Genomic DNA, 24,859 nt, shown 5'->3' with positions numbered 1-24,859 from the left:
GCATGTTAACTGAGTCAGAAGGCAGTATCTGTTAAGTATTACATTTCACATAACCATTTCTCCATGCAGACTAGAAATGGGGGGAGAAAATGTTTAAGCCATGCGTGTCATGAGTTCTTCAAGAGCCCTCTCACGGTGATTTTCATGGACAAGCAGAACTTCTTTGATTGCACTTTGCTGGAAGCCCATTTCATTAAACTGAGTCAGAAGGCATAGGAACTCAGCAGCCTGAAAGAATTTAAATTAATCATAAGAAACATTAAGTTATGATGAGGTATGGCTGTGCTGTTGGTTTTATAAAAAATATTTTGAATAAGCAGCAGTCACCTTGCTCTCACAGTTCTGAAACATCTCCAATGCCTCCTCCACCTGTGCTTCATCATAACCCAGCTTACACAGACGGTCAGTGGCCATCAGGTATTTTAGGATCTGTTGATGGATAAATAATTCTGTGAATGATCTGCTGTGTCTTGCTAAAGCACAAATTACATTAGTTAGATTACTAGTTAAATGTCTTCATATCACTTAAGTATATATTTATAAGGTTTTTTTCAAGGTCCAGTGTGTAACATGTAGCAGGATCTATTAGCAGAAATTGAATATAGTATTTCTACTTATGTTTTCATTAGTGTATAATCACCTCAACAATGAACAAACCAAACTGGCTGCCATGAAGTCCTACACTGTGGTGCTTTAATTAATGGACCAGTGTTTAGGACTTAGTTAGCAGTGAACTGAACACCTTGGGAATGAGAACAGGCTGTGAAGTGGGAAGGAGAAACTACAGTGAAAAATGCAAAAGGCCCTATCTACAGGCAGTGTTTAGTTTGTCCGTTCTGGGCTACTGTAGAAACATGGTAGACTCCATGGAAAGTAACCCGCAGTGTCATAAATGTAACGAAAACACGTTGATTCCTATATTGAGGTGATGTTCAATAAGATAAATATTACACACTGGACCTTGAAGTTACTGAAGGCAACGCAGAAGTATTTAATCTACATTTTCTCTGTTTATAAACCACTTAAGATGCACTGACTTCTAAACCCAAAGTGGCACCTACCTTCTCTGGGCTGTGGTAGCCTGTCTTCTGCAGAGCCAGAATAGCAGTGCGTAAAGGGTATCCCCTCTCTGTGATGGTTTCAAGCAGCTCCCTCTCTTCCTGGCTAAGTGCTGACAGCAACTCTGCTGCTGAATCGAAGAAAACCCCACGAGGGCCACCTGTCCTCAGGGCCTGAAGACAAGGAAAGAGCAGATGAAAAGAGTGGGTAATGAAAAAGAAGTAAGTAGAAAGAATAATGGTTTGATACATCTCGACAGAATAAGAAACCTTCTGTCGGCCGTTTTTGACAACAGGTCCTGCAGAGGAGGGTCGTTGCTGCTGCAGCCTGCATGGGGAGGGACCAGCAGGTGGTGGTGAATTATGGGAGAACTTTCTGCCCACGGGGCCCAGTGTACGCTGCCTCTTCTTGCCGTTCTTCTGCCCCAAGAGGAGGGGGCTGGCCTGCTGGGGCTGGTGCTGCTCCAGTACTCGCAGAGTTTGTCTGTAGTCTTGGAGAGAAGATAAAGACCATCTGTGGCCTCTGAGGCTCCGAGGTGAGTCAGGCTTACAGTGCTGAGTGGAAGGACCATGGTGCATGTCTTTGACTCTGGAGACTGGGTCGTTTGTGACTCCTGGGGCCTGGGGTCTTTGACTCTGGGGCCTGGGTCTTTGGGTGCGGCGCTCCAGGGCCGCTCTCTGCTCTTGGTGCGGTGAGGTGCATCTTCAGTGGAGGATTCATTGTCCTCATTGTAACCGTCTTCATCCTCAGAGTCAGAAACGAGGAACTTGACAGTGCGACGGTGCAGGCAGCGAGTGTCTGCAGAGTTCAGGCTGTGACTGCGGGGCCGCGGGCTCGAGGCCCATGTGTCGCTGTTCCTGCGACCGGCCCTGCGACTCTCTTGAGGGCTGCTGAACAGCAGCCAGTAGGGGGGGCAGGAGGGGGCCTGACGGACTGGCTGCTGCCGAGATAAAATCCATTTCTCCAGGTTGAATCCATACTGCAGGAAAAACACAGCAAGAAAGATTTTCAACAACAGACCAACACAAGCACAAGTGTTACTGATAACATTAACAATAGTTCCTTAAAGTGTCCCAATAAGCCACGACAGTGAACCGGTATGCACAATACAGTCACACACCAGTATAATGTCTTATATCAAAAACACCTATGTGGGTTATATCAATATATGCAGAGTTTATCACAATAGAAACAGACCTGAGACACAAAGATTCATATTAGCGGTTCAGATGCAGCACCAAAATAGTTTTACATTCCACTAACAATGCCATATTTATTATTTATTTATTTAAATATTTCTATTATCTCCCTTAGAATGCATCTTGATAATCCTTCGTCACAGCGTCCAAATCCTTTCTTTTTGGAGCTGTGACAAATCTGATGTAGTTGTGTATAATAGTTCCAACAGTCATTGTGTTGAGCTGAGTTGTTTTGGTATATATTTAAATGAAATTGGGCTTAAAGTGCTGCATTTTCCTAACAACTACACTGATGAATTATTAGAAGAAACTATACTCAGGTCTTAAGACAGAACCTGTAAAGTCTAAAAGCCCCTGAGTAAACGGTCTAATGATCCCAGAAATACGTTCAACTTAGAGACAATGTGAATGTTCACTTGGATGCGTGACCTCAGTGTCTCGTAGTATTTGACGACAGTCTGGCTCAGCGATGTTTGGAGCTGCCACAAGCTCCACTTCCTCTTCCAGTGGACCCAGTAGGGTCTGAAACGGGACATCCTCCAGAGGGTTCATTTTCACCAAAAAATGCACCAACAAATAACCTGCATCACAAGAATCACACACAGTTCCTCAGTTTTAAGTTACAGAACCAAACACTGAGTGCAACTGTACGAACCCTTACCTTGCTCAGGTTTCTCTGAGGTCCACGGCTCTCTGAAGCATCGACAGGTGTACGGAGTGAATGACTAACACGGAGACACCATACGTGATAAACCTCTTCATCACTAAGCCTCTGACATCATCTGAGGAGTTGTTTACCAATAATACCCCAGACGCCTGTTGTAATCTCTCCTGCAGAGATATAGGATAAATAGTGGGGTATTTAAATATATAAATGTAAATAAGTTATACTATAATTTAATTATTCAAAAATAACATTAATAATTAATATATTTCAAATCATTTTGTTTTACTAGTACATTAACAATATAAGATATTTTAACATTTTTCTTGTTGACTGAGGCTTTTCCTCATATATTCAATGCCACATTTCAGACCATGTGACTTTCAATGTGGACTTGAAGGGGGATCAGGGACATGCTGAGGTATTTGGAAACAATGAACGGCATGATACTTTCCAGAGATTAGCAGATTACATAAAGGTGACAGTGTGTCGCTGTGGAAGAACACTGTGATGTCTATTGGATTCATTTCCTGTTTCACTGATTTGTTCTGTCAACAATGTCTGAGAAGCAACTTAAGCAAATTAATAAAAGTGTCCTACTCGGCAAAAAGTAACAAGGAACCATTCAAATTCTGTACAGAGATATACATTTTATTTATAGATTTTAAACAATCACAGTAAATTTAAGAATCACAAACTTGGGGGTTTACAGGTTCTGTAACAGGCCTCTGGAAACAGAAAGCAGTTTTTAAACTTCACTAAAAGAAAAGGAAACTTAAAGCAAAAAGGAGAACAGATCTAGTTTAATCTCATTTTATAGCACAAACAGCATTGTAAAGAGTACAGTTCAGTCGGAGAGCATTTTCGGTGGAGGCTTGACTACTAACGTGTGTATTGAGGTACCATTTAGTAACAGGATATAACATCACTAAAGGTGAGGCGGCTTTCCAACGCTGAGATACGCACAAAGAAAATAAAAATAGCTGTGCTGTTCTGAGGACGTCTGACAAAGCAAGTTTAGAGTTGAGACAGAGATGCTCTGTCCGATTATGATTTGAATCTGGACAATGAAGCTTCAATGTCCGGTTTATGAATATGATTCAGTCATGTACATTTGAGGAGAGTTACTCCAAACAAAACACTTCCTGGCTAACAAACTAATCCTGCTTTGTGAGACAGAGCCCCCTGTTCGAGGTCTGTAGGTAAACATATACATTCCCTAAAGAGTGGGGCTAGAAGAGGAAGCAAAACACTGAAAATAACCAGTCTGGCTGTTTAAAAAGGTCACCATTATTCTTTCACCAGCTATGTTTAGTGTGCTGGTGCGTTACACGTCACAATGTGTTCTCCTAATTAGAGGTCATGTCATATAAACTGCTTACAAATGCTACTGAAGCAGTGTAGCTCAACATTTACAGCCCCGATTATTACTGTGGACACCATTAAATAATGGTGGTAAAGAAGAAAACATCAAAGTACTGATGTGCTCATGGAATATTATGCCTCTATGGTATAAGGCATTACTTGCCAAGGTAACTTCTCGTCTACACTTTCTCAGCGCACCACATTTTTAAGTGTACAGTATGATCCCATAACTTCCATTTGCTTCCCTTGCCATGACAGCCCATCACCACAAAGAGAGAAAACAAATTAACTAGATACAAATCCTTTCATGAATAAAATTGCATTATCTTTATATAGATAAAAATGTTAACAATCCCCAGAGATTGAAATATTTCATTAAAGGTCCACCCTGCGAGTGCACCGCTAGAGAATTAACATCTGATGCACAGGACCAAAGGTTGTTACACTCTCTTTACTTGTTCATTATGAAAACACTCATCAGTGAGAGCCACCTGGCTTCATTACCTCTAATACAATGTCCTCAGCTTGTTTGTCGGGGGGGCTATCATAAAACCCAGAGATGGTATCCAAAGGTTCATAGTAATCTAATGATTTCAGAGACCGTCTTTAGATGAAATGAGTGATGTTCAGTTGTTAGCAGCGTCTGCCTGCCGAGGCCAGTTCTCCTCTTCGATGCCCGAGTCATATTCCTCCTCCGCAGACTCCTTGGCTGGAGCTCTGAAATTCAAATGGGAACTCCAGTTCAGGTTTCAAACCAACGCAACATTGGAGAGTGCTGGGTTTAAGGAATCTGATCTCTAACATGACACAAGTGAGAGAGAGAGAGAGGTCGAGGAGAGAGAAGAGAGAGAGATCTGAGGAGAGAGAGGAGGTCGAGAGAAGAGAGAGGGGTCGAGAGAGAGAGAGGTCGAAGAGAGAAGACGGAGAGATCGAGAGAGTCGAGAGTCGAGAGATGAGAGAGAGAGAGAGAGAGAGAGAGAGAAGAGAAGAGAGATAGAGAGAGAGAGGAGAGAGAAGATAGAGATAGGATAGAGATAAGAGATAGAGTAAGATTAGATAGTAGATAGATAGATAGATAGATAGATATGAAGATAGATAGATAGTAGATACTTTATTGGGAAATTCACAGTTTCCAGCAATAATAATAATAATAATAATAATAATAATATTAATATTAATATTAATAATAATAATAATAAAAACAACAACAACAACAACAACAACAACAACAGGAGGTCAATTTAGAAGAACTAATAGTGCGGCAAGATACTGACCTGACATATCTGGGTTGTGATTTTCCTTGGACAACATCTTTGTCCAGCTCAACAGCCATGATATCAGAGTGTGGTACCTCGAACATTGGCTCTAGAAGGAGCTTTTCCTATTCGAAAAAAAGAGGACGTGTAATTACTGTAATACATCATGTAAGAAGTTTAATACCTTCAGTAAAATTACATACCATGATAGATCTGAGCCCACGAGCTCCAGTTTTTCTCTCCAGGGCCATCCTGGCTATGGCCCTCAAGGCATCTTTATTCACATGAAGTTCACACTGAAACAAAAAAACAGATTCATTTCAAATTCTTTCCTCACTACAAAGTTATCTTCCTAAAGATCTGATAAGCAGGGATGTGCATGTTGTTTCAGGTACCAGTGAGACAATAAAAACTATCCAGGAAAGATTGTAGTTCGTCTGGTAGTTCCATCATTCTGGAGGCTTAACAGAGGCCACAACAGGGGCAACTATTTTATCTTTAGTCATACCAATCACAAGGTAAACATTACAAAGTGATCTACCAGGACTGTGAGCCTGCAGGTGACTACATAGATTCTTACATTAACTGAGCCATGATGGATTTTTTGGCCCTCATTGTGCAAACACAGTAGCCCCATTCAAATGAGTCAGGGGTTGTTCTTTTTTTCTGAACACTGCTGAACACAAGTACTGTCCTCGCTATGTCAGAGCCCTTACTTTGTCCATGCTGAACAGAGCCTGGTACTGGGGCACCACAGCGTTGCGTGGTTCAGTCAAGATTCTGACCAGCGTTTCTTCATCCAGGCTGTGCAGAGGAACGACCACAGGCAGCCGGCCAACAAACTCCGGGATCATTCCAAACTCAATCAGGTCCCTGGCCTCGACATGCTTCAGCAGCCTGTCCTTCTCTTCTATCTCTGCCACTGTGTCCGTCTCACCGCTGGTGTTGGCCAAGTCTGCAGCGGCCGCTGCACGGCGCCCTTTCCCCATGTTGGAGGGAGTTCCAAAACCCAAATACTGAAGAGTCATGAAACATGAACACTGGGTTAGAAGCAGAAATAATGACATACAGGAATCTTGGCGGACAGTCGGGATATAAAGCTATCTTCAAGTCACCTTTTCATTCTTTCTTCTGCTAATGATTCTATCGAGTCCATTGAAGGCACCAGATGCAACAAACAGGATGTTTGTTGTGTCTACCTGCACCGTTTCTCCTCTCAGTTTCCTGGAGTTTTTCTCTGGAACATTGACGATTGTGCCCTCCAAGAGTTTAAGCAACCCCTGCCAGAGAGGAAAAGGAAAAAACAACAATAACGTAAGTCTAGGTCCACAAATATAGGGCAAGTAAAAATAACAAAACAAGGAAGCAATAAGTAAATAAGTTAAGTCTAAACAAAAAATGTAATGCATATATAAATAATATAATGCTGGCAGTGTCATAATGAGATGCGTGTCTACAAACACATTGCATCATTGCATTTTACTCTGTGTAACTAAACTGAACTTTAGTGTTGAATACTGACCTGCTGGACTCCCTCTCCTCCTACATCTCTCAGCTGATGGATTCCAGGCACACTGCCAATCTTATCAACCTCGTCCAGAAACACAATACCTGCACAAGAAATAAAGGACGGGTGCCAAGACAGTCTAAGTTTCACTCTTCAGAATTATTTTTAATAGTTCCTGTGTGTGTTCATACATGCATACAATGTTAAGATTCCAGCTTACACTATACTACATACTCTACACCATGAGTTCATGAGTTGCAGGACAGAGGTAAGTCGACCTTTACACTGATGTTTACTTTTGTTAATCCTAGTTTGATCCCATGTTTTTTTTTTCACGTTTTCCTGCTTCCTTGCTTCCTTGCTCTTCTCGCCTGAATGTCTCCCCCGATCAAGTCAATAACACATTCTTTACCCATGTAAGGAAACTGGAAATGTGATATACATGTGCAGATTTAAACAGGTTATAGCTGAGTAACACAGTAATTGATGTAAAAGGAATCATTTAATCTTTATAGTCTCACTGAGTGGTTTTCTAAATTTCTTCAGTACTATTGTTGCGGCACTGTTTTATACAGTTCATATAAAGTCTGTAAATTATTCTTGGGACTGTGTTTAACGACACTGAGAGCAACTTAAAACCAGACTCCAACAAAGCGGATTGTGATTCATCAACAACTTTTTTGTTGTTTATAAAGTTAGCCATTTGAGAGTACACTGTGGTGAATACTGTAGGTTCTATTAAAAGGTCCAGTGTGTCGGATTTAATGGCATCTGGCGGTGTGGTTGCACACAGCAACTCCATCGCTTCACGCTCTCTTTCCAAGCGTGAAGGAGAAACTACAGTGGCCGTGAAACAAGCATGTGTCATCTAGTAGCAGTTTGGTTTGTCCCTTGTCCCACTGTAGAAACATGGCAGACTTCAGGGACGGTAATCCCAAGTCTGGAGATAAAAACGGCTCAAAATGCACGTTTTGTGTAACATACTGTTGTTGTGGTAAACAAAAAACATACGCTATGATTTTTACAAGGGAAACTACACTGCTGTTACATTTAGTCCCTCTGCCCACCTTGCTGTGCTTTATCCACTGAGTAGTTGGCATCTTGCAGCAGTTTGGCAATAACTGACTCGATGTCTTCACCCACGTATCCAGCTTGAGTTAGTGTGGTGCAATCACAAATTGCAAAGGGAACATCCAGACAACGTGCCAGAGTCTGCGCCAACAATGTTTTTCCTGCGAAAAATGAGACGAAAAAATGTATTTTGGCAACATTAATATTTACAACAACGACATATTTGACACTGTAACTGTTGGTGATCAGAAGGTCACTGTGCAATATTACAATTTAGGACAATGTTGACACAAGACTAACCTGAACCAGTTGGACCTAGAAGTATGATGTTGCTCTTCTCCAGTTTAATTTCAGTGTGTGTGGAGTCCAGGACCTCCCCGCCCCTCCTCTCCTGAGGTGCCTGCTGACTCGCCTGTTGCTGCATGGACGCCCCCAGAGCATTTCCATGTGGACTGATCCCCGCAATCTGCAGCAGCTCTGCAACAATAAGAAAAGCCACAGGGGTTAGCTTTGTGACTGTAACAACCTCTCTAGGAACTGTATTTCACAAATCACTACAAAGACGCAACTGAACGCTTTCTATTTAAACTGCTGTGCAATTTAAACAAGCCATTCATTGATGGTGTGTATGTCACTCAACTGTGCATAGTAACAGTTTCCATGGACAGGCTAAAAATATGCATGCCCTACTCTGTGCCAGTGTGGAGTTACGAAGTGATAAGAGCTGGACTGAAATAGCAAATGTACAGATATATAGGTCACTAGGTTACCTTATCTCACTGTCCGGTCAGTCAAAGATTATCCAGCATTATTTTATCACTTCAGTTTAATGAGTAATGCTTCTTTAGGTTGGGCGTGAGTATGAATACATGAACAAAGCTCTTCAGAGCCACAGAGGTCTGTACATTTTGGCATTTGTGCAACTCGTGAAAATAGTGTTTTTTTGTTTTTTAAAGTGGCCACTGATAAAGAGCACCAATCACTTACTTGTGAATCTGTACTCATCCTCTCGTCTTCTCATCTCTAGCTCTACAGGGAGGATGAAAATACTCAAATCAATATTATCATTGATCATTACCATTATGACATTATCAATACAGCCCTACAAAAACCTTGATACAGTTGTGTGTGATAATCATTGAACAAATGCCAAATAATACAGATTAGGATTGATTTTGATTGAAATAATAATCATTTCTTATCATAGTTTGGGCTGATTTTATGAGTAAATGGCTCTTGATTACGCAACATAAAAGATATTGTGCCCTAAATGTTATTGCTTCGTGATCAACTTTAACAACTGCAAGTGTATTTGTTTCAGAACTTGCTTATCAACAAATTGTTAAATCATTACATCTGCTACAGGTTTACTGCATCAGCAGATAAACTAAATATACCATGTTCTCATTTTCAGCTCTAGTTTTAAAACAGTGTTTGATCAATCTAAGAACCGTATTCAAAACTCTTACTGTGGCATATCAGTTTTGGATTTCAAAAAATAAGTTTTATGTCATTCCCCTCACTCTTTATCTCTGCTGTAGTGAATAAAGACAAAATTAGGTCAAAGCTCACCACTGTATGTTTGAGTAGAACAGATATTTGTCTGAACACGGAAAATACAGAACATTTAGTCACTTGACCTTTTGAGCTTTTTAAAACTTGAATTTACTTTCTTATGCAATATAATATTTTCTACATCGGACTGCAAGTGATCGTCTAGTTTACAGGTGGACAAGCAACAGTGAATTTATTCATAAGTGATCAGGGGAAACCAAATTAATGTGTGTACATTGTGTAATTGTTTAAAATGAAACTAAAACACAGCAAAGACATAAGAACTAGTGTTTTCTAATGCAAAACACAAACAAACCAGTAACAGTCAGTTATATACACAACAGTAATACTAACCACGAGGTGTTAGAGACGGCTGTTTTTCCACCTCAACCTGCTGTCGACTCCCAGCAGGGATGTTGTTGTAGATCCGCTTGTAGTGATTGTACACTGCAACGGCTAACACCTTTTTTGCATAAGACTGGCCCACAACGTACTTGTCGAGGTAAGCATATATCTGAGAACAGAGAGAAATGTAGACTTCGTAAAAGGTATACAACTATAACAGAATGTGTAGCACTTCACTCAAAGTATATTTTGACAACTTTGTTCCCTGCTTCAATTTCTCACCTTCTTAGGGGGAGGTGGAGGTTTCTGTGCAAATGCCATTTTCACTGCCTCCGCAGCAGATTCTGGCTCTTTGTTTAGCCCCTTCTTAGAGTCCGTTTCAGAGAGAACCACGAAGAAGTGATGGCATTTCTCACATTTGACAAAGCGTGTTGATGCTGTAAAAGAACAACACATTTAAAGGTGAAACATTTCACAATCTAGAGAAACTTTTGAGACATTTACGATTACAATTTCCAAGGTTGTAGATTTTTAAGCTGACTGACACTCTAGTGAGAGCTATACGCAGTGTTGAAAGGGAGAAAAGGACAAAAATGTTTCTGACCTACAGGCAATCTTGCTGATAAGTCTGCATGATGTAACCACTGAGTTGTGTTTTTTTAATTAGTTTTAAAATTAACTAAGGAATGAAGACTGAAGTAAAGTTTAGTACAAACTGTAATATTTCAACAACATGACAATGCTGCCATCTACTGAATTATATTCACCCAGTGTTCAAAGCAATGTAATAAGTTTATCAGTGGAAACAAACGTTTTGGCTCCATACTGTTACGCAACAGGATAAATGTGGAAAAACAAAAAAAAGCTGCCTAGCTCTGGTTCATTTTTGTACCAGAACATATTTGAATGAATTTTTCTCTTAACAATGAACACTTGAGTGCGTCACCTGGTCTATTACCAAGCTGCACTGCGACTGCTAGAGGACACCTGGTTACCGTCAGATGACCACACATTGGCTTCTGTGTGTCATGGAGATAGAAAGAACAAACACACCGGAGATTGTCTGTGCATTAGCAGACAGACCTAATGGATTATATTTCCCCTGCCTAACAATGTTGAGCTTAGGCTGTCCGTTTTCTGTATTATCCACTTAACAGTATTCTGTGTATAAATTAACTTTTTACATTAAAGCATTAAACCAGCTGCCATCATGTCTCTGAGGGCTAACAGAGATTATGACTAAAGTTTCATTATGAATGATACACAACACAAACCTGTGGAGAGTCAATGTAATTCCAGTGAGGGTGGTTTTTCCTTTAGATTACTCATAATGAGTGTTTGAGCAGTCACATAGACCGTGGTAGATTCACTCCTGGCTCAAACGTTACAATGTCAAACAGTCTCAAGAAGCAACAAAAGCAAGCCAGAGCTCATCTGACTGTTTGAGAGCCAAACTGAATTTCTGAGCTGAAGCAGGCAGCAGCTTATAGGCTCACACAGTTGATGTTGCAACACAGAGCAGAAAATGCTCATTGGGTAACCGTGAAACCCACACCTCAGTGTCCACTGTCTATATTCTGACCGACCGCCAGGAAAGGTGGTTGTTTGTGGTGTTGTATTTATGTCCTGTGTTTATAGTTATTTCAGTCGCCCACCACAGTTTGTACCGCAGTAAAGTCTGAAAGCTGGTTGAATGCTGATCATTAGTCCATCTGCTGCTGGACTCTCTGTTTCTTTATTCAGCCAATGTACAAACCATCTTGTTTCTCTCCCTCCTCCTCCTCATCCATGTCTTGTAACCAGAGTTCTTCATTTCTTTCAGATTTTTAGTGTTTGGCAAACACCTGACCTTTGCTGCGTATCAGTGTCAGAGATGTTCTCTACGTTTCTACTTACAGTTTGCACCGATAGTTCACGTCAGATCACGTTTTGGTAAATCTTTGCTGAAAATAAATACGTTTACTTACATACAAATGTCTCTACATGTGTGCAGGGATCTCCACATTTAGGGCAGCGTAGCTGGCTTCCCCCTTTGCCCGATCCTCCGGAGCCAGATAGTCTCTTCCCCTCACTGATGCTTTTCTGTGTAAACATGTCAGCACATATTAAATTACATCACCATCTCTTCCATGAAGTGGCAGACGGCTACATAATGTCTCAGTCTCCAGGAGATTACCTTCCCACCATCACTTCCACCGTCTTTTGTTGTCCCATCTTTAGAGGCATAGCAGACAGCCGTCTCTGAAAACGACCTCACCCGTACCCGAGGAGGTAAATGAGTTTCCCGAGACCCCTGACGGCTCAGAGAAAACAACTGGATCCGGGAGCAGGACAATCCTGTAACAACAGCAACATCCCTTCTGATTCCTAACGCAGCATTGTGTACAGTGAACACATCTCAAATTAATGACAATGGATGTTCAAATCATTTTATATTATTACCTATCCTGACAAACACATTATACCAGGGACACACAGCAGGAGGAAAGGTCAATTTGTGCATTAACCTGGCAGCCATAGGAACATTACTCCGCATCAGTGAGCAAAGACAATCCTGCCCTTCTCTACAGCTGGTCTTTATAATAACCTCATGAATTATGTGTTTACGGATGAGCAGGCTGTCACTTTTTCTGCATAATTAAGTTAAAGAACCATCTTATAATGATCTGCAAGGAGAGGCTTTTCGTCTGTGTGTCTCTATTTAGACACAAACATGCAGAAGTACTTACATTTAGAAACACAGCTCTAGTGGATGGGCAGATTTTGATATTTCATAGTGGGAGGGTAAAAAAACGGGGAATTTAAACTGAAACTTAACAGGCTTGGCAAGCAAGAGATGAATATCACATCATTTATCAAATCATTTAATACATAATTCATATCACTTGAAACAGACTATCAGTGTGTTTTCTTGCCAGATTTGCTTGGGGCGCGCAGACACTAAAATGATGCTCCAGAGCGCGAGCCAATCACAGAGCTCTACAGAGCACACTGTGTGAACAGCCTGATTTGTTAACACAGGTGCTCAAATGTAACGGGCAGCACTTCGGGCATTACCGCCTCCTGTGTGTCCCTGGCATTACCCTGAAAAATAATTAGGCAAGAAGCAAATACCAAAATGATGAATGAGCTTAAAAGAGCAGTAATAGTTGTAATAGAGGTCAAAGAGCAGATTAATAGATCCTCCTACACTCGACCTTTATGGATTAATTGAGAAAATAATTTACAAAACGGGTCTTAATCTCAAACTGGCTACTGCTGGTATTGTCATCTCGCAGGACGGCCACTTCAACGTTTATGTACTACAATAAAGTGCAATATTCAGAAAATATTTTAATTACTAACATCATACTTAACAAAAAATGCAAACAGCAGTTTCTATACATTTTATACCATCTTCGTTGTTTGCTGTCACAACAAACAAAGACCAAAAACCTGCTCTCTTCTTATCAACTCTTTGCACACAGTTACAGCACCTTTGCCATCATTTAGCGCCAATTTAAATAAAATGTTATTGTGTATGAAGTGGTAGTTTAAATCAATATTAAATTCTATTTTTAACATCATATCGTGGCTTAGAGGGAGCAGGTTGACATCGCTGATCTAAAAATGAACTTTTAATGTAAATAGTTGTTAGTTGCAGCGCTGCTCTGTAAATATGGGCAGTGACCTTGATAAAGTTCACAACAAAAAGCAACATAATGTGGCGTATATTATATATTATATATATATATATGTGCTGCAGCTAATGCACATTTAGTGTTTAATCTTTTAAAGTGTGTGAATAATGACGGTCTCTGGCAGGCTGGTAATCGTAACAAGTTATTTTACCTATAAACACTATTTCCTGTTTTTTAGTGATGCGTCTTTCTTCATGTGTTGTTGTTGACAGCTAAGTCACATCTCTCCAGCTCTAAGAAAGCCTGGGAGAAGTTAAATTTATTTATTTATTTTTAACATTTTAAGGGACTTTTCCACCTGCTGCTGGCATTACATGGCTGTCAAAACAAACAGCGACCCGGGTTCAGCTGTGGAGACCTACTTCACACAGGCTGCAGCAAATAGCACAATGTCACACCAGCTTTGACCAGCTGGCAGTGTGTGTGTGTGTGTGAGAGTGTGTGAGTGAGAGTGGTGTGTGAGTGGTGTGTGTGTGTGTGTTTTCTACTCTGTGGTGCAGTGTTTAGGAACAACCTTGCAGCCGAAGTGCATTGACAGGACATAACTTCTTCTTTCGGGCTTCAAATTCCTGAAAATAAACATACAAAATAAAATACTGTTACACGGGTGTACTGGGGAGTGGGGGTGGTTTTCAAAAGGGTTATAAGTGATAAGTGGCCGTCATAACTTCACCGTCCACCTGTTAGCATTAGCAAAGCAGGTCACTTGACTGGTGGAAGGTGGTCAACCAAGTTTACTTGGCTGACGGCGTTCGTTCTTTTATCTTTATTTTAAAACCACCTGAAATTGCGTTTGATTTGACTTTGGGGCTAACACGGCTAAACTACCTCTAAGCTGTTCTATCGCCAAGTAATCGATTGTAAAATCAACAATGTGTAACGGTTAGGCTGGGGGGGCTAAATAAACAGGTGACTGTTAGCGGGGCTGAAAGCTAGGCCAAACCCAGAGGACCGTTACGCCTTCTGGGCGAGTTTTTAACTGACAAACTGCTCCGGGGTTGGACGGACGGGTTTGGGGGTTGGGGAGGAGCGGAGGGGGCTCTACCTTAACCTAACCTAACCTAACCTAACCTAACCTAACTTGAACCTAACCTACACTTTAACCTAACCTAACTACTTAACCTAAACCTAATGGTGGTGCAGCCAGACGCCAAAAAGGGGAGGAACATCTTGAACAAGGCCTTGGCTAGTTTTTTAACTCACAGGGCACGGGGGGATGAAACCACGGTCGGGTCTTTGACAGCAACCCTTTCGAAAAAAAAAAAAATCAAAATTGCTAAGTCACTGCAGCTTTCGGCTCTCTTTGTTTTAAAGTCTGGCAGGGCTTCAGTGTGTCATACGGTAGGCGTAGTGTTAAGTTGCAAAATGGGTGGGCAACAGAGGGTGCTCCTTTAGGCCGCCCTGTCTCCCAGTGGACACCCGAAGTTGACTGCTAACGCTTTGCTGTTGTGAACCTTACGGGTCGGTCTATCCGCTAGATACGTTAGCTAGCCAGCCGTTCCCTCTTGGCACATACCGGTAACGGAGATTCATACTGCTGTAACCGGGGTGTAAGCAATATTTGGCTGCTTGGCTTTAATGTCTCTGCGGTTCAACCGGACAGATCCATACCACACAGGTGTGGAGATCTACCGTTAGTACTTTAATCCCACAGGGGGGGAGGCGTCAACGCGGTGCGCGGAAGCATGCGTTCAGGGTTTGATCCTCGTTATTACACACGGAATACAGGGACGACTATTTTGTGAAATTTAGTGGTTGCGTTTGGGTGCTTCCTCGCTACATGGGCTGGATCCATTTCCCAAAATTCAGGGACTTTTTTTTTATTTTCTAGTCTGTAATTAATTTATATGAATAGAATTAAAAGTCCCGGTTAGTTGATTTAGTTAGCTGGAGTAACTATCAATATACGTTGGCTTTTTTGCTGGGAGATGCCCTGCATCTTTATTCATGCGCTAGCTGCGCATGGCTGCCTGTTACGTTGGCTCCCAGCCTTTTGAGTTGGCCCTTTTCAACTTTCTTCATACTTTTTTGCACATTATTAAACTGTCAAATTTGATCTTTTATTATATTCTTTATCATATATATAGTTTCTACCTATATTATAATCATATTTATTATTTTTGTTCGGTTACATAGATGTTGGCTTGTATAATATAGTTGTTTGTATACCTGGAGTCCTTACTTTCATTATTAAAGTATTTCTGATTCTTATTGCTGATCTGATTATGCTTAGATTTAGACAGACTTTATTGTCATTGGATAATGCTCAAAATGAATATATTTGCAATAGCACATGCACACAGGAATAAAGGAGGCAGTACGTCAATAATATGCAAATATAAAAGAGACTTATTTATCGTTTATATCTTAGTATATATTACAAAAGTTTATTTTACACAGGCAACTACACTGCCAAGCATACTAGGAAACATAACACATATCACTCAGATATCATAATAAATAACACAAATTTTGGCAATAATAACTCATTTGTTTTCCAAATAATCAGAAATAGGGGAAAAACTTGCTCCAACCGGTTTATATATTCTGTAACAATATATTCTACTCGATCTCCCTCTTTGTATAAATCAATATCGAGAGTTAACGTAGCCCTCAAGTTTATTAGTGGTATCCAAAATAGCCTTTTATGAAGAAGGAATGCATTTCTTTTAAATTCTGCTAATACATATGTTTTTTCTACAAATCATTTTTATCAATACTTGCAAGTTAAAAAAAATGCAATGCAAAATGCAAATTTGAAGAGTTACATGGTAAAGACTAACCAAGGCTCAAGTTATAACCCCCCAAAAAACAACTAGACAAATCTTCCAAACAGGCCTACTTCAAAAAAATTAAATTTAAAATGTGTACTATATCAAAGATAAATGGGAGAAAGAACTCAAAACAACTTTACCTGATAATGAGTGGATATTTACCTCTACATAAGATCACCCTATTAGAAGGAATATGCTTGGAAGATGATAATAAGGTATTTTTGAACACGTCAACTTTATCCAGGTAAATATAAAGTCTAGTTGCTGAATGTGGGGAAAATATTGCTGACCATACACACATATTCTTTAAATGTAAAAAATACAAGATAAAAGATACTTTATACATAATAGAACAGGAAAAATGTAGTAATACTTTTGGGAACACACCCCAAAAGCCTACAAAAGGAAGAATTAGATTTGGATTCTGAGTAATATGGCACTCAAGCAAATAACCAAGGTCTGAACCTCACAAAGTAAACGAGTGGCTCGAAGCAGTGGCTCAAAAAGCATGCCCAGGGGCCGTTTCTTGCCCTCCATCCCCCCTTCGTCCGACCCACAACATGAGGTTAGAAGCAGCAAGATTATAATATTTTGTTGTCCCTACTTGTTTCATATCAATTTAAACTATCCCTTTATATACAATTAAAGTAAAAATACAATTATATCTTTAAAAATGTATTTAGTTTTGTGCAAAATAATGGCAAATGTTGAAGGTGCCTCTAAATGCAGCAGGTTTCAGACCTTAATTTGTTGTTTGGCTACACAATAATAAATAATAACATTTTGTGTCTGTTTATGCATGTGGTAGATGGATGTATAGATATATGTATCTATATTTGAATACGTATGGATATATACAAAATATAAATAAACCTTGGAAAGAAAGAAACAGTGAAACCTGGACCTTTGGGCCCACTGTGGGTCTGGGGCACCAACACAGTTACCTGCTTTGCTCAGTCGGTAATTCGGCATTTTCTCCAGACAGAGGTTCTCGTATGAGAAAGCAGTGCATGTCCTGCGTCCAAAATGTAGGACAGCTGAAACTCCTCCATTATGTGTTTCCATACATCATGTGTCTACAGTGTCACACAATATCAATATCACACAACACACTTGGGAGAATATCATCTATATCTATATGAAGTACATAGTCACACATTTATTGCAAACATTATCCAGTGTGACCTATTAAACCTCTACCAGCAACTTCTCCCTGTGTCAAAATCAGGTCAGTGTTTCCAAGAATTCATGTAAGTAACTGAGATTTAAAAAAAACTACTTTTATTGCCCATTTTACAAGGTTTGTAGTTATTTATTTTTAGGTTAGTTTAAGTTTAACTCTGCAGGTTTTCACACTGCTGTTGTCCCACATATACAAAAGCTTTTTGTTGGGATAATATGACAGCATGGCCAAGATGCCATTAGCTGGCCTTAAATCAAAACTTGCATCCTGAGGACTCTCTTTCTTTAAATCAAAGGCATATGTAACTCTTCTGTCTTTGTCGTCTGTAAAATATAACATGCCGCATACGATGAAAGCATTTCCTGCTTTAGTTGTAGGGTAGTGAGTGTTAATGATCGACTCCACAGAGAATGTGTCAGGGCTGAGCTTCGCAACCATGGTACTATCGTCTGTATCTGCTGCAAAAATGACCCACAGTCCATTTTCATCCACAGCAAACTTGAAGTACGTCTTGGAGTTGCGGAAAAGATAAGCCAGGTTGTGATATCTGCTGTTTGCCATGATCAGAACGTTTGTTCTCCTGGTGTTCAGGTCAAATCTGTAAAATATTCAGAACTGGTGAGTTAAGAAGCTGAGTATAGTAGTTTCAGTGTGTCAGTGTATGTAAGTTAATAAGGCAAGAACAAAAGTTTAACACATGTTTGACACTTACTTTATAAGTTTTTTTGTTCCTGCGTTGTGAAAGTACAATGACTTCTTGTAAACAACATGTCCACAGCCCTGGTAGAAACTCTTTACATCTATTAATTTGTTGCTTGTATTCTGAATCGTGGAAATGTTCCTGTGCTCTGCCAAAAGTCGACCTGGGGGAAGATGATGTGTCTGTGTTACATCCAACAATAGCTCACGTATCTCTGTGATGATGGGCCGACTTGTGGTTGCTGTTTAAAATCACCTGAAAAATGATCGGCCAGCCAGTATCGACCATCATCCAGTTGGGACGCATCGGTCATCCAGGCTCCATAAGTGCTTTGCATCTTGGTGGCTTTCTCCGAACATTTTATACTTTTCATTTGGCACTCTAAGTGAAAAAAGATATGTATTTCAGTATTATAGATAGATAGATAGATAAGTAGATAGATACGATAGGATAGAGTAGATAGAATAGATAGAAATAGATAGTGATAAGATAATAGATAGATAGATAGAAGGAGTAAGATAGATAGATAAAATTAATCTTTATTATAAACCAGTGTTTTTGAAGATGATGGATGGGCTTTGAGAGAAAAGAGAAATGTTATAAACAAAATATACAGTTTCTTACCACTTTTCATGGGTGTATCCATAATGTTTCTACTGTTATTGAAGGTGTCTGTCTTTTGAGCCATGTCTGTAGACAGTGAGGCTGTAAAATGAAAGGAAACATAATACATAAGACCAAACAAATGTTTTTTTATCATTGTTTACTTGTGTTTCCTACCTGTTAGTAATTTAATTGGTGCCTCTGTAGCATTCTCTCTATCAGTATCTTTTAAGGTGTCGTGGCTGTTATCTTGATGAGAGGATGCTGACTCTAGAAAATAAAGGTGAGATTTAAAAAGATGAGCACAGTAGGAAGTTAAAGTCTGTGTGTACAAACATTTAATGAATTGAGTTCCCAGTATTTCCTACCTTGTGAATACGTTAACTGGTGCCTCTGAAACATCCTCTGTGCTGGTTTCAATCCACCTGTCAGGTCTGTAGTCTGGACGAGGTGATACTAACTCTGAAATACATAAATAAAACAGAATTTAGATATTCATAAATCTTTAACCTTAACCAGGCAGTATGTGGTCTTACAGTGAAGTCTCATCACAGCTAATATTTAATAAGTTTATTAGATTATTAGATTGAGTAAATTTTACATTTGTGCCTTAACTCAATTTTATTTATATTTATATTTCAGACAAACAATGTAAAACATCAAACTATATACGTATGTACATATATATATAAAAAAAAGTTGGTGTGAAAATAAACACCAGGGACACAAATAATGTAAAAACCAAAGATTAAAACCTAAAAACTGAGGCTGTAACATTACTCCAAAGAAAAGACAGATTAAAAAGATTGATTGATTGATGAACATACATACAAATACAGTAAACAATATGACAGTTTCTTACCATTTTTCATGGTAACAGTAATGTTTCCGTTGCCATTGAAGGTGTCACTGTTCTGAATCATGTCTGGAGGAAGAAGGGCTGAAGAATGAAATTACATTATGTTAGATTTACAAATAATATAAATAATGTCGGACACCTTTAATTAGGACACAAGAGGCCTTTACGTATAATTTAAAACACAGTTAATACCTGTTAATAATTTTATTGGTGCCTCTGTAACATTGTCTGTGTTGGTATCATTCAAGCTGTCGTGGCTGTACTCTGGATGAACTGATACCGACTCTAGAAAAGAAAAGAGAAAGGTTCTGCATTAAACACGTTCTTTACATGATCAGAATATTTTCAAACAATGACGTCTTCCTACCGCTGAAATCAGTTTCTTACCAGATTCCACTCTTGTATCTGGATGTTTTCTAGAGTCGGTATCATTCAATACATCTCTGCTTTCATCAGCTGAATGTGGTGGAATTTGAACTAGAAGAAATGGTACAGATATCAAATATTAGTCCTCATTCAAAAACAGCACATCATAAAAACCATAACTCATATAATGTATTGATGTGTACTATTTTCATTTGCAGCTTAAATTCACAAAATGTACTCACCAGTTTTTGTCCATCTCTCGTTGCTAGTCAAATTTAGCTTGTTGTTATTTTGGGGTGAATACGAAGAATCTAAAGAAATAATAATAAGGTATTTTATAATAACAGTTATTACAAATGTGTATTTTTAAGATATATATATATCAGAATCAGAATCTTAGATGTATATATTTTTAAGATATATATTGTAAGGTATCATATTTATCATATCATATTATCATATTTATCATATACCATTGCTAATGAAAATCTTTAAATCAGTGTATTGAGGGTGTTGGCTGGTTTTTGAGGGAAAAGAAAAACTGTTTCTTACCATTTTTTATGAGTGTATCAATAATGGTTCCACTGTTGTTAAAGGCATCACTGTTGTGGTCCACATAAAGTGGGGCTGTAGATTGAAATGGATAATTATATATAATATTTTAAAGTTATGGTCACTTGCTTGACTCATAATTCAAAACGCAGTGTTTCCTACCTGTTAATAATTGAACTGGTCCCTCTGTAACATCCTTTGTATTAGAGTCATTCCGGGTGTCCTGGCTGAATTCTTTATAAAATGATACCAAATCTAGAAAATAAAAGGCAGTTTAACAAAAAAAAAACAATAAAATCTGTAAAGAAGTCTGTTAATAAAGTCTTTTAGCCACTGAAACGTTTGCTCACCAGATTCCTTATCTGTGTCTTTAAGTTTATCTGAGTCAGTGACATTAAAAACATCTCTGGCTTCATGAGCTGGAGGTGGTGTTGGTAACACGAAAGAAAGGTGAGATTAAAAAGATGAATGAAGTTAAGATCTAATCTGTGTGTACAAACATTTAATGAATGAGTCCCTGTGTTTCCTACCTGTTAATAATTGAACTGGTCCCTCTGTAACATCCTCTGTGTGGGAGTCATTCAGGGTATTGTGGTTGAATTCTTTATGAAATGATACCAAATCTAGAAAATAAAAAGGCACTGAGTTAAACATCTTTAATATAATAAAAATACAGTTTATTCTAGGCATCCTGCATTCAACAGAACACTACATCAGCTGATCAGTTTCTGACCTAAGGAGTGAAAAGTTGAGAAATTCTTTTATTTAATTTTTATGTCATAAACCTTATTTTTAGGGTATTAATGAGTTAATACTGGTCATATTTTTTTACATTCATTTCTAAAATCAGTTTTATTAAGAAAGGCTATGGGATTAAAAGGGTACTGAAATTCCTATTGAGTAAAAGAAACAACAATAAAATCAGTAAAGAAGTCTGTTAATAAAGTCTTTAAACCACTGAAACGTTTGCTCACCAGATTCCTTATCTGTGTCTTTAAGTTTCTCTGAGACAGTAACATTAACAACATCTCTGGTTTCATGAGCTGGAGGTGGTGTTGGTAACACTGTGGAAAGAAAGGTGAAATTTATGAATGAAGTTAAGATCTAATCTGTGTGTACAAATATTTAATGAATGAGCCCCTGTGTTTCCTACCTGTTAATAATTGAACTGGTCCCTCTGTAACATCCTCTGTGTCGGAGTCATTCAGGGTGTCCTGGTTGAATTCTTCATGAAATGATACCAAATCTAGAAAATAAAGGGCACTGAGTTAAACATCTTTAATATAATAAAAAAACAGTTTATTCTAGGCATCCTAGTTTATTCTAGGCATCCTGCATTCAACAGAACACTACAGCAGATGATCTGACTAAAGTTTCAAGCAGAGGATGACAAATAGTTTCTGACCTGAGGAGTGAAAAGTGGAGAAATCTCGGGCCAGTTGTCATTTACTGAGAACTATTGAAGTTCTTTAAGATGCAGTTTAGGATTTTGTGCAGAGCTCGGATCATGGCGCAAGAAAATGTTACTTTACATTACAAATAGTTGAACGTACATTTTTATAATAGACATTATTATTATAAGTAGATTGTTTCCAGTGGTGGAAGATATCTAAGTTCATTTACTCGAGTACTGTACTTGTTTATCAATTTGAGTACTTGTAGTTTACAACTTTCCATTTTGTGCCACTTTATACTTCTACTTACGACTACATTTAAGAGAGACATATTCTACTTTTTTACTCCACTATTTTTATTTGACAGCAATAGTTATTGGTTACTTTTTAACTTAACGTTTTATATAAAAACAACATTAAATTATTTCATTGAATCTTTATGTCAAGTTTTTAAGGTTTTAACTCACTTTAAAGTTACTATCGCTTCAATTTTTACAATTCTAATATTAACAAAGGATTTAAAAATGCACTGTGTGTACAAACATTTAATGAATAAGTCCCAGTATTTCTTACCTGTTAATACGTTAACTGGTGCCTCTGAAACATCCTCTGTGCTGGTTTCAATCCACCTGTCAGGTCTGTAGTCTGGACGAGGTGATACTAACTCTGAATTAAATAAATAAAACAGAATTTAGATATTCATAAATCTTTAACCTGAACCAGGCAGTATACGGTCTTACAGTGAAGTCTCATCACAGCTAATATTTAACAAGTTTATGGTATAAGATTGTCCTGAAACAACTGCGTCTGTCAATACTGATACCAAATACAGTAAACAATATGACAGTTTCTTACCATTTTTCATGGTGATAGTAATGTTTCCATTGCCATTGAAGGTGTCACTGTTCTGAATCATGTCTGGTAGAAAAACGGCTAAAGAATGAAATTACATTATGTTACATTTACAAATAATAATGATGTTTGTGGGACACCTTTAATTAGGACACATTTATTTATAATTCAAACCACAGTTAATACCTGTTAATAATTTAATTGGTGCCTCTGTAACATTGTCTGTGTTGGTATCATTCAAGCTGTCGTGGCTGTACTCTGTATGAACTGATACCGACTCTAGAAAAGAAAAGAGAAAGGTTCTGCATTAAACACGTTCTTTATATGATCAGAATATTTTCAAACAATGACGTCTTCCTACCACTGAAATCAGTTTCTTACCAGATTCCACTCTTGTATCTGGACGTTTTCTAGAGACTGTAACATTCAATACATCTCTGCTTTCATCAGCTGAATGTGGTGTTGGTGATTCTGTGGAAATAAAAATGAGCTTCAAATAAAGGAGTCTACTCATGCATTCATGTGTAAACAGCATTTTACTGCTGTAGTTGGTTGAGGAGAAGGTACTTTTCTATTTTGTATAGGACTGCGACTAATGATTGTTTTCATTATGGATCAATCTGCTGATTATTTTCTCCATTAATGGACTGATGTAAAATTGTTTGTAAAAAAAATCAGAAAATCATGAAAATGCTGTCACAACTACCCACAAAGTGACACTTTCACAATGCTTGTTTTCGTCCAACTAATAGTCCAAACGTCAAAATGATTTAAATTAAACAGAAAAGCAGTCAAAAAAGTTTCAATCAACTAATCATTTCAGCTGTTTTTGTACAAACTGTTTTGTAGATTTATAACAAAAACATCACATTTCAGCTCTTCTTAAGTTCTTATAGGAACATCTCATCTCATGAAGTGTAGTAACTAAAGCTGTCAGATAAATGTAGTAAGTAAAAAATAAACAATATTTCCCTCTAAAATGTCATGGAGTTGAAGTAGAAAGTGGCGAGCACCTCAAATTTATACTAAGTACAGCACTTCATTATCACCATTGATCATTCATCAGTAATCAACATTGAGGATGAACTTGACACAGCGTTTAATCAAAATCATTAACTCATATAATTGTTACAAATTCTGAAAGTCTTCCTACCGCTCTTGTTTATTGTGGAGCTGCTGATGTTTACTGTGTCAGTTTCATTGAAGTCATCCTTGATTAGAACAGCAGATGAATCTAAATATGCAGAATACAAGGAAACAGAGGAAGTTAAGTCCTTTGATTGTTTTCACTTAAACACTTCAACTATAATAACAATGAGAGATTCTTAAATGCACATTAAAGAGTCAATGATTAAACCAAAAGCCTAAAAATAATAATCAGGTAATAAATTAAATAATAGCCAACACTTTATGGTGAAAGATTTTAGACCTTCATGTTGGCAAATAAAATTTATAGACAATATAATCAAACAGTTACATGTAACATAACCACGTCATAATGATTCTGTATAGATGTTCTCACCCATCAACATGTTACTTTGATGGATTTGTTCTCTGACGGTTTTGTTTCTTGCTTTAGTACACCTAGCACGACAGGATGGACCAGGTGGGCCTGGTGGACCCGGTGGACCCCTTGGACCAGGAGGACCTTCAAAAAAACACATACAGTAAGTCAGACGTGTGAGCTAATAAACAATACTGCTGGTCAGTGACACAGGCTTTGTACAACAGCAACAATAAAAGAACAGGAAAGTAACTAATGTGGGAAACTATGTGAATCATTAATATAATATTGTTCAATATTGTAAAGTGACTTTTAAGAGAAACTTTAAATGTTCCAATTTAAAGTTGTGGATCAGTTTGTTTACATCACACA

At 38.4% G+C, this 24,859-nt stretch overlaps 3 protein-coding genes across 3 annotated transcripts in view; all 3 read right to left on the bottom strand.

Annotated features, from left to right (window-relative positions):
• Window positions 1–21: 21 nt before the first annotated feature.
• On the bottom strand, window positions 22–3,367 carry LOC118330361 (ubiquitin-associated protein 1-like). The gene is made up of 7 exons (XM_035664855.1): window positions 3,296–3,367; window positions 2,920–2,983; window positions 2,688–2,839; window positions 1,472–2,038; window positions 1,062–1,232; window positions 328–429; window positions 22–228 (listed from the first exon to the last, which is right to left on the bottom strand). The coding sequence occupies exons 1-7, from the start codon at window positions 3,365–3,367 to the stop codon at window positions 94–96; spliced, it is 1,263 nt and encodes a 420-aa protein (XP_035520748.1). The 3' UTR covers window positions 22–93.
• Window positions 3,368–3,552: 185 nt separating this feature from the next.
• Window positions 3,553–17,446, bottom strand: clpxb (caseinolytic mitochondrial matrix peptidase chaperone subunit Xb). The gene is made up of 14 exons (XM_035664854.1): window positions 17,419–17,446; window positions 12,197–12,387; window positions 11,988–12,102; window positions 10,303–10,457; window positions 10,030–10,189; window positions 9,109–9,150; window positions 8,422–8,598; window positions 8,118–8,282; window positions 7,066–7,154; window positions 6,659–6,823; window positions 6,260–6,559; window positions 5,747–5,839; window positions 5,562–5,668; window positions 3,553–5,004 (listed from the first exon to the last, which is right to left on the bottom strand). The coding sequence occupies exons 1-14, from the start codon at window positions 17,444–17,446 to the stop codon at window positions 4,914–4,916; spliced, it is 1,878 nt and encodes a 625-aa protein (XP_035520747.1). The 3' UTR covers window positions 3,553–4,913.
• LOC118330452 overlaps window positions 16,053–24,859 on the bottom strand; it is a gene marked incomplete in the record, with an annotated part of 13,602 nt that continues 4,795 nt past the window's right edge. The window contains 22 exon segments of the mRNA XM_035664981.1: window positions 16,053–18,255; window positions 18,370–18,520; window positions 18,613–18,738; window positions 18,982–19,062; window positions 19,138–19,232; window positions 19,332–19,422; window positions 19,823–19,900; window positions 20,012–20,104; window positions 20,207–20,296; window positions 20,428–20,496; window positions 20,738–20,812; window positions 20,900–20,992; window positions 21,088–21,156; window positions 21,268–21,360; window positions 21,712–21,801; window positions 21,891–21,983; window positions 22,705–22,797; window positions 22,987–23,064; window positions 23,170–23,262; window positions 23,365–23,454; window positions 24,137–24,217; window positions 24,506–24,631. Of these exon segments, the coding sequence (XP_035520874.1) occupies window positions 17,793–18,255; window positions 18,370–18,520; window positions 18,613–18,738; window positions 18,982–19,062; window positions 19,138–19,232; window positions 19,332–19,422; window positions 19,823–19,900; window positions 20,012–20,104; window positions 20,207–20,296; window positions 20,428–20,496; window positions 20,738–20,812; window positions 20,900–20,992; window positions 21,088–21,156; window positions 21,268–21,360; window positions 21,712–21,801; window positions 21,891–21,983; window positions 22,705–22,797; window positions 22,987–23,064; window positions 23,170–23,262; window positions 23,365–23,454; window positions 24,137–24,217; window positions 24,506–24,631 (2,411 nt within the window).

Source organism: Morone saxatilis, unplaced genomic scaffold, assembly GCF_004916995.1.
Source record: "Morone saxatilis isolate NCDOM2014 unplaced genomic scaffold, NCSU_SB_2.0 Contig2, whole genome shotgun sequence".
Taxonomy (NCBI): Eukaryota; Metazoa; Chordata; class Actinopteri; family Moronidae; genus Morone; species Morone saxatilis.
Note: the sequence above shows the minus strand (reverse complement) of the source record. Positions and strands in the feature narration are given on the sequence as shown.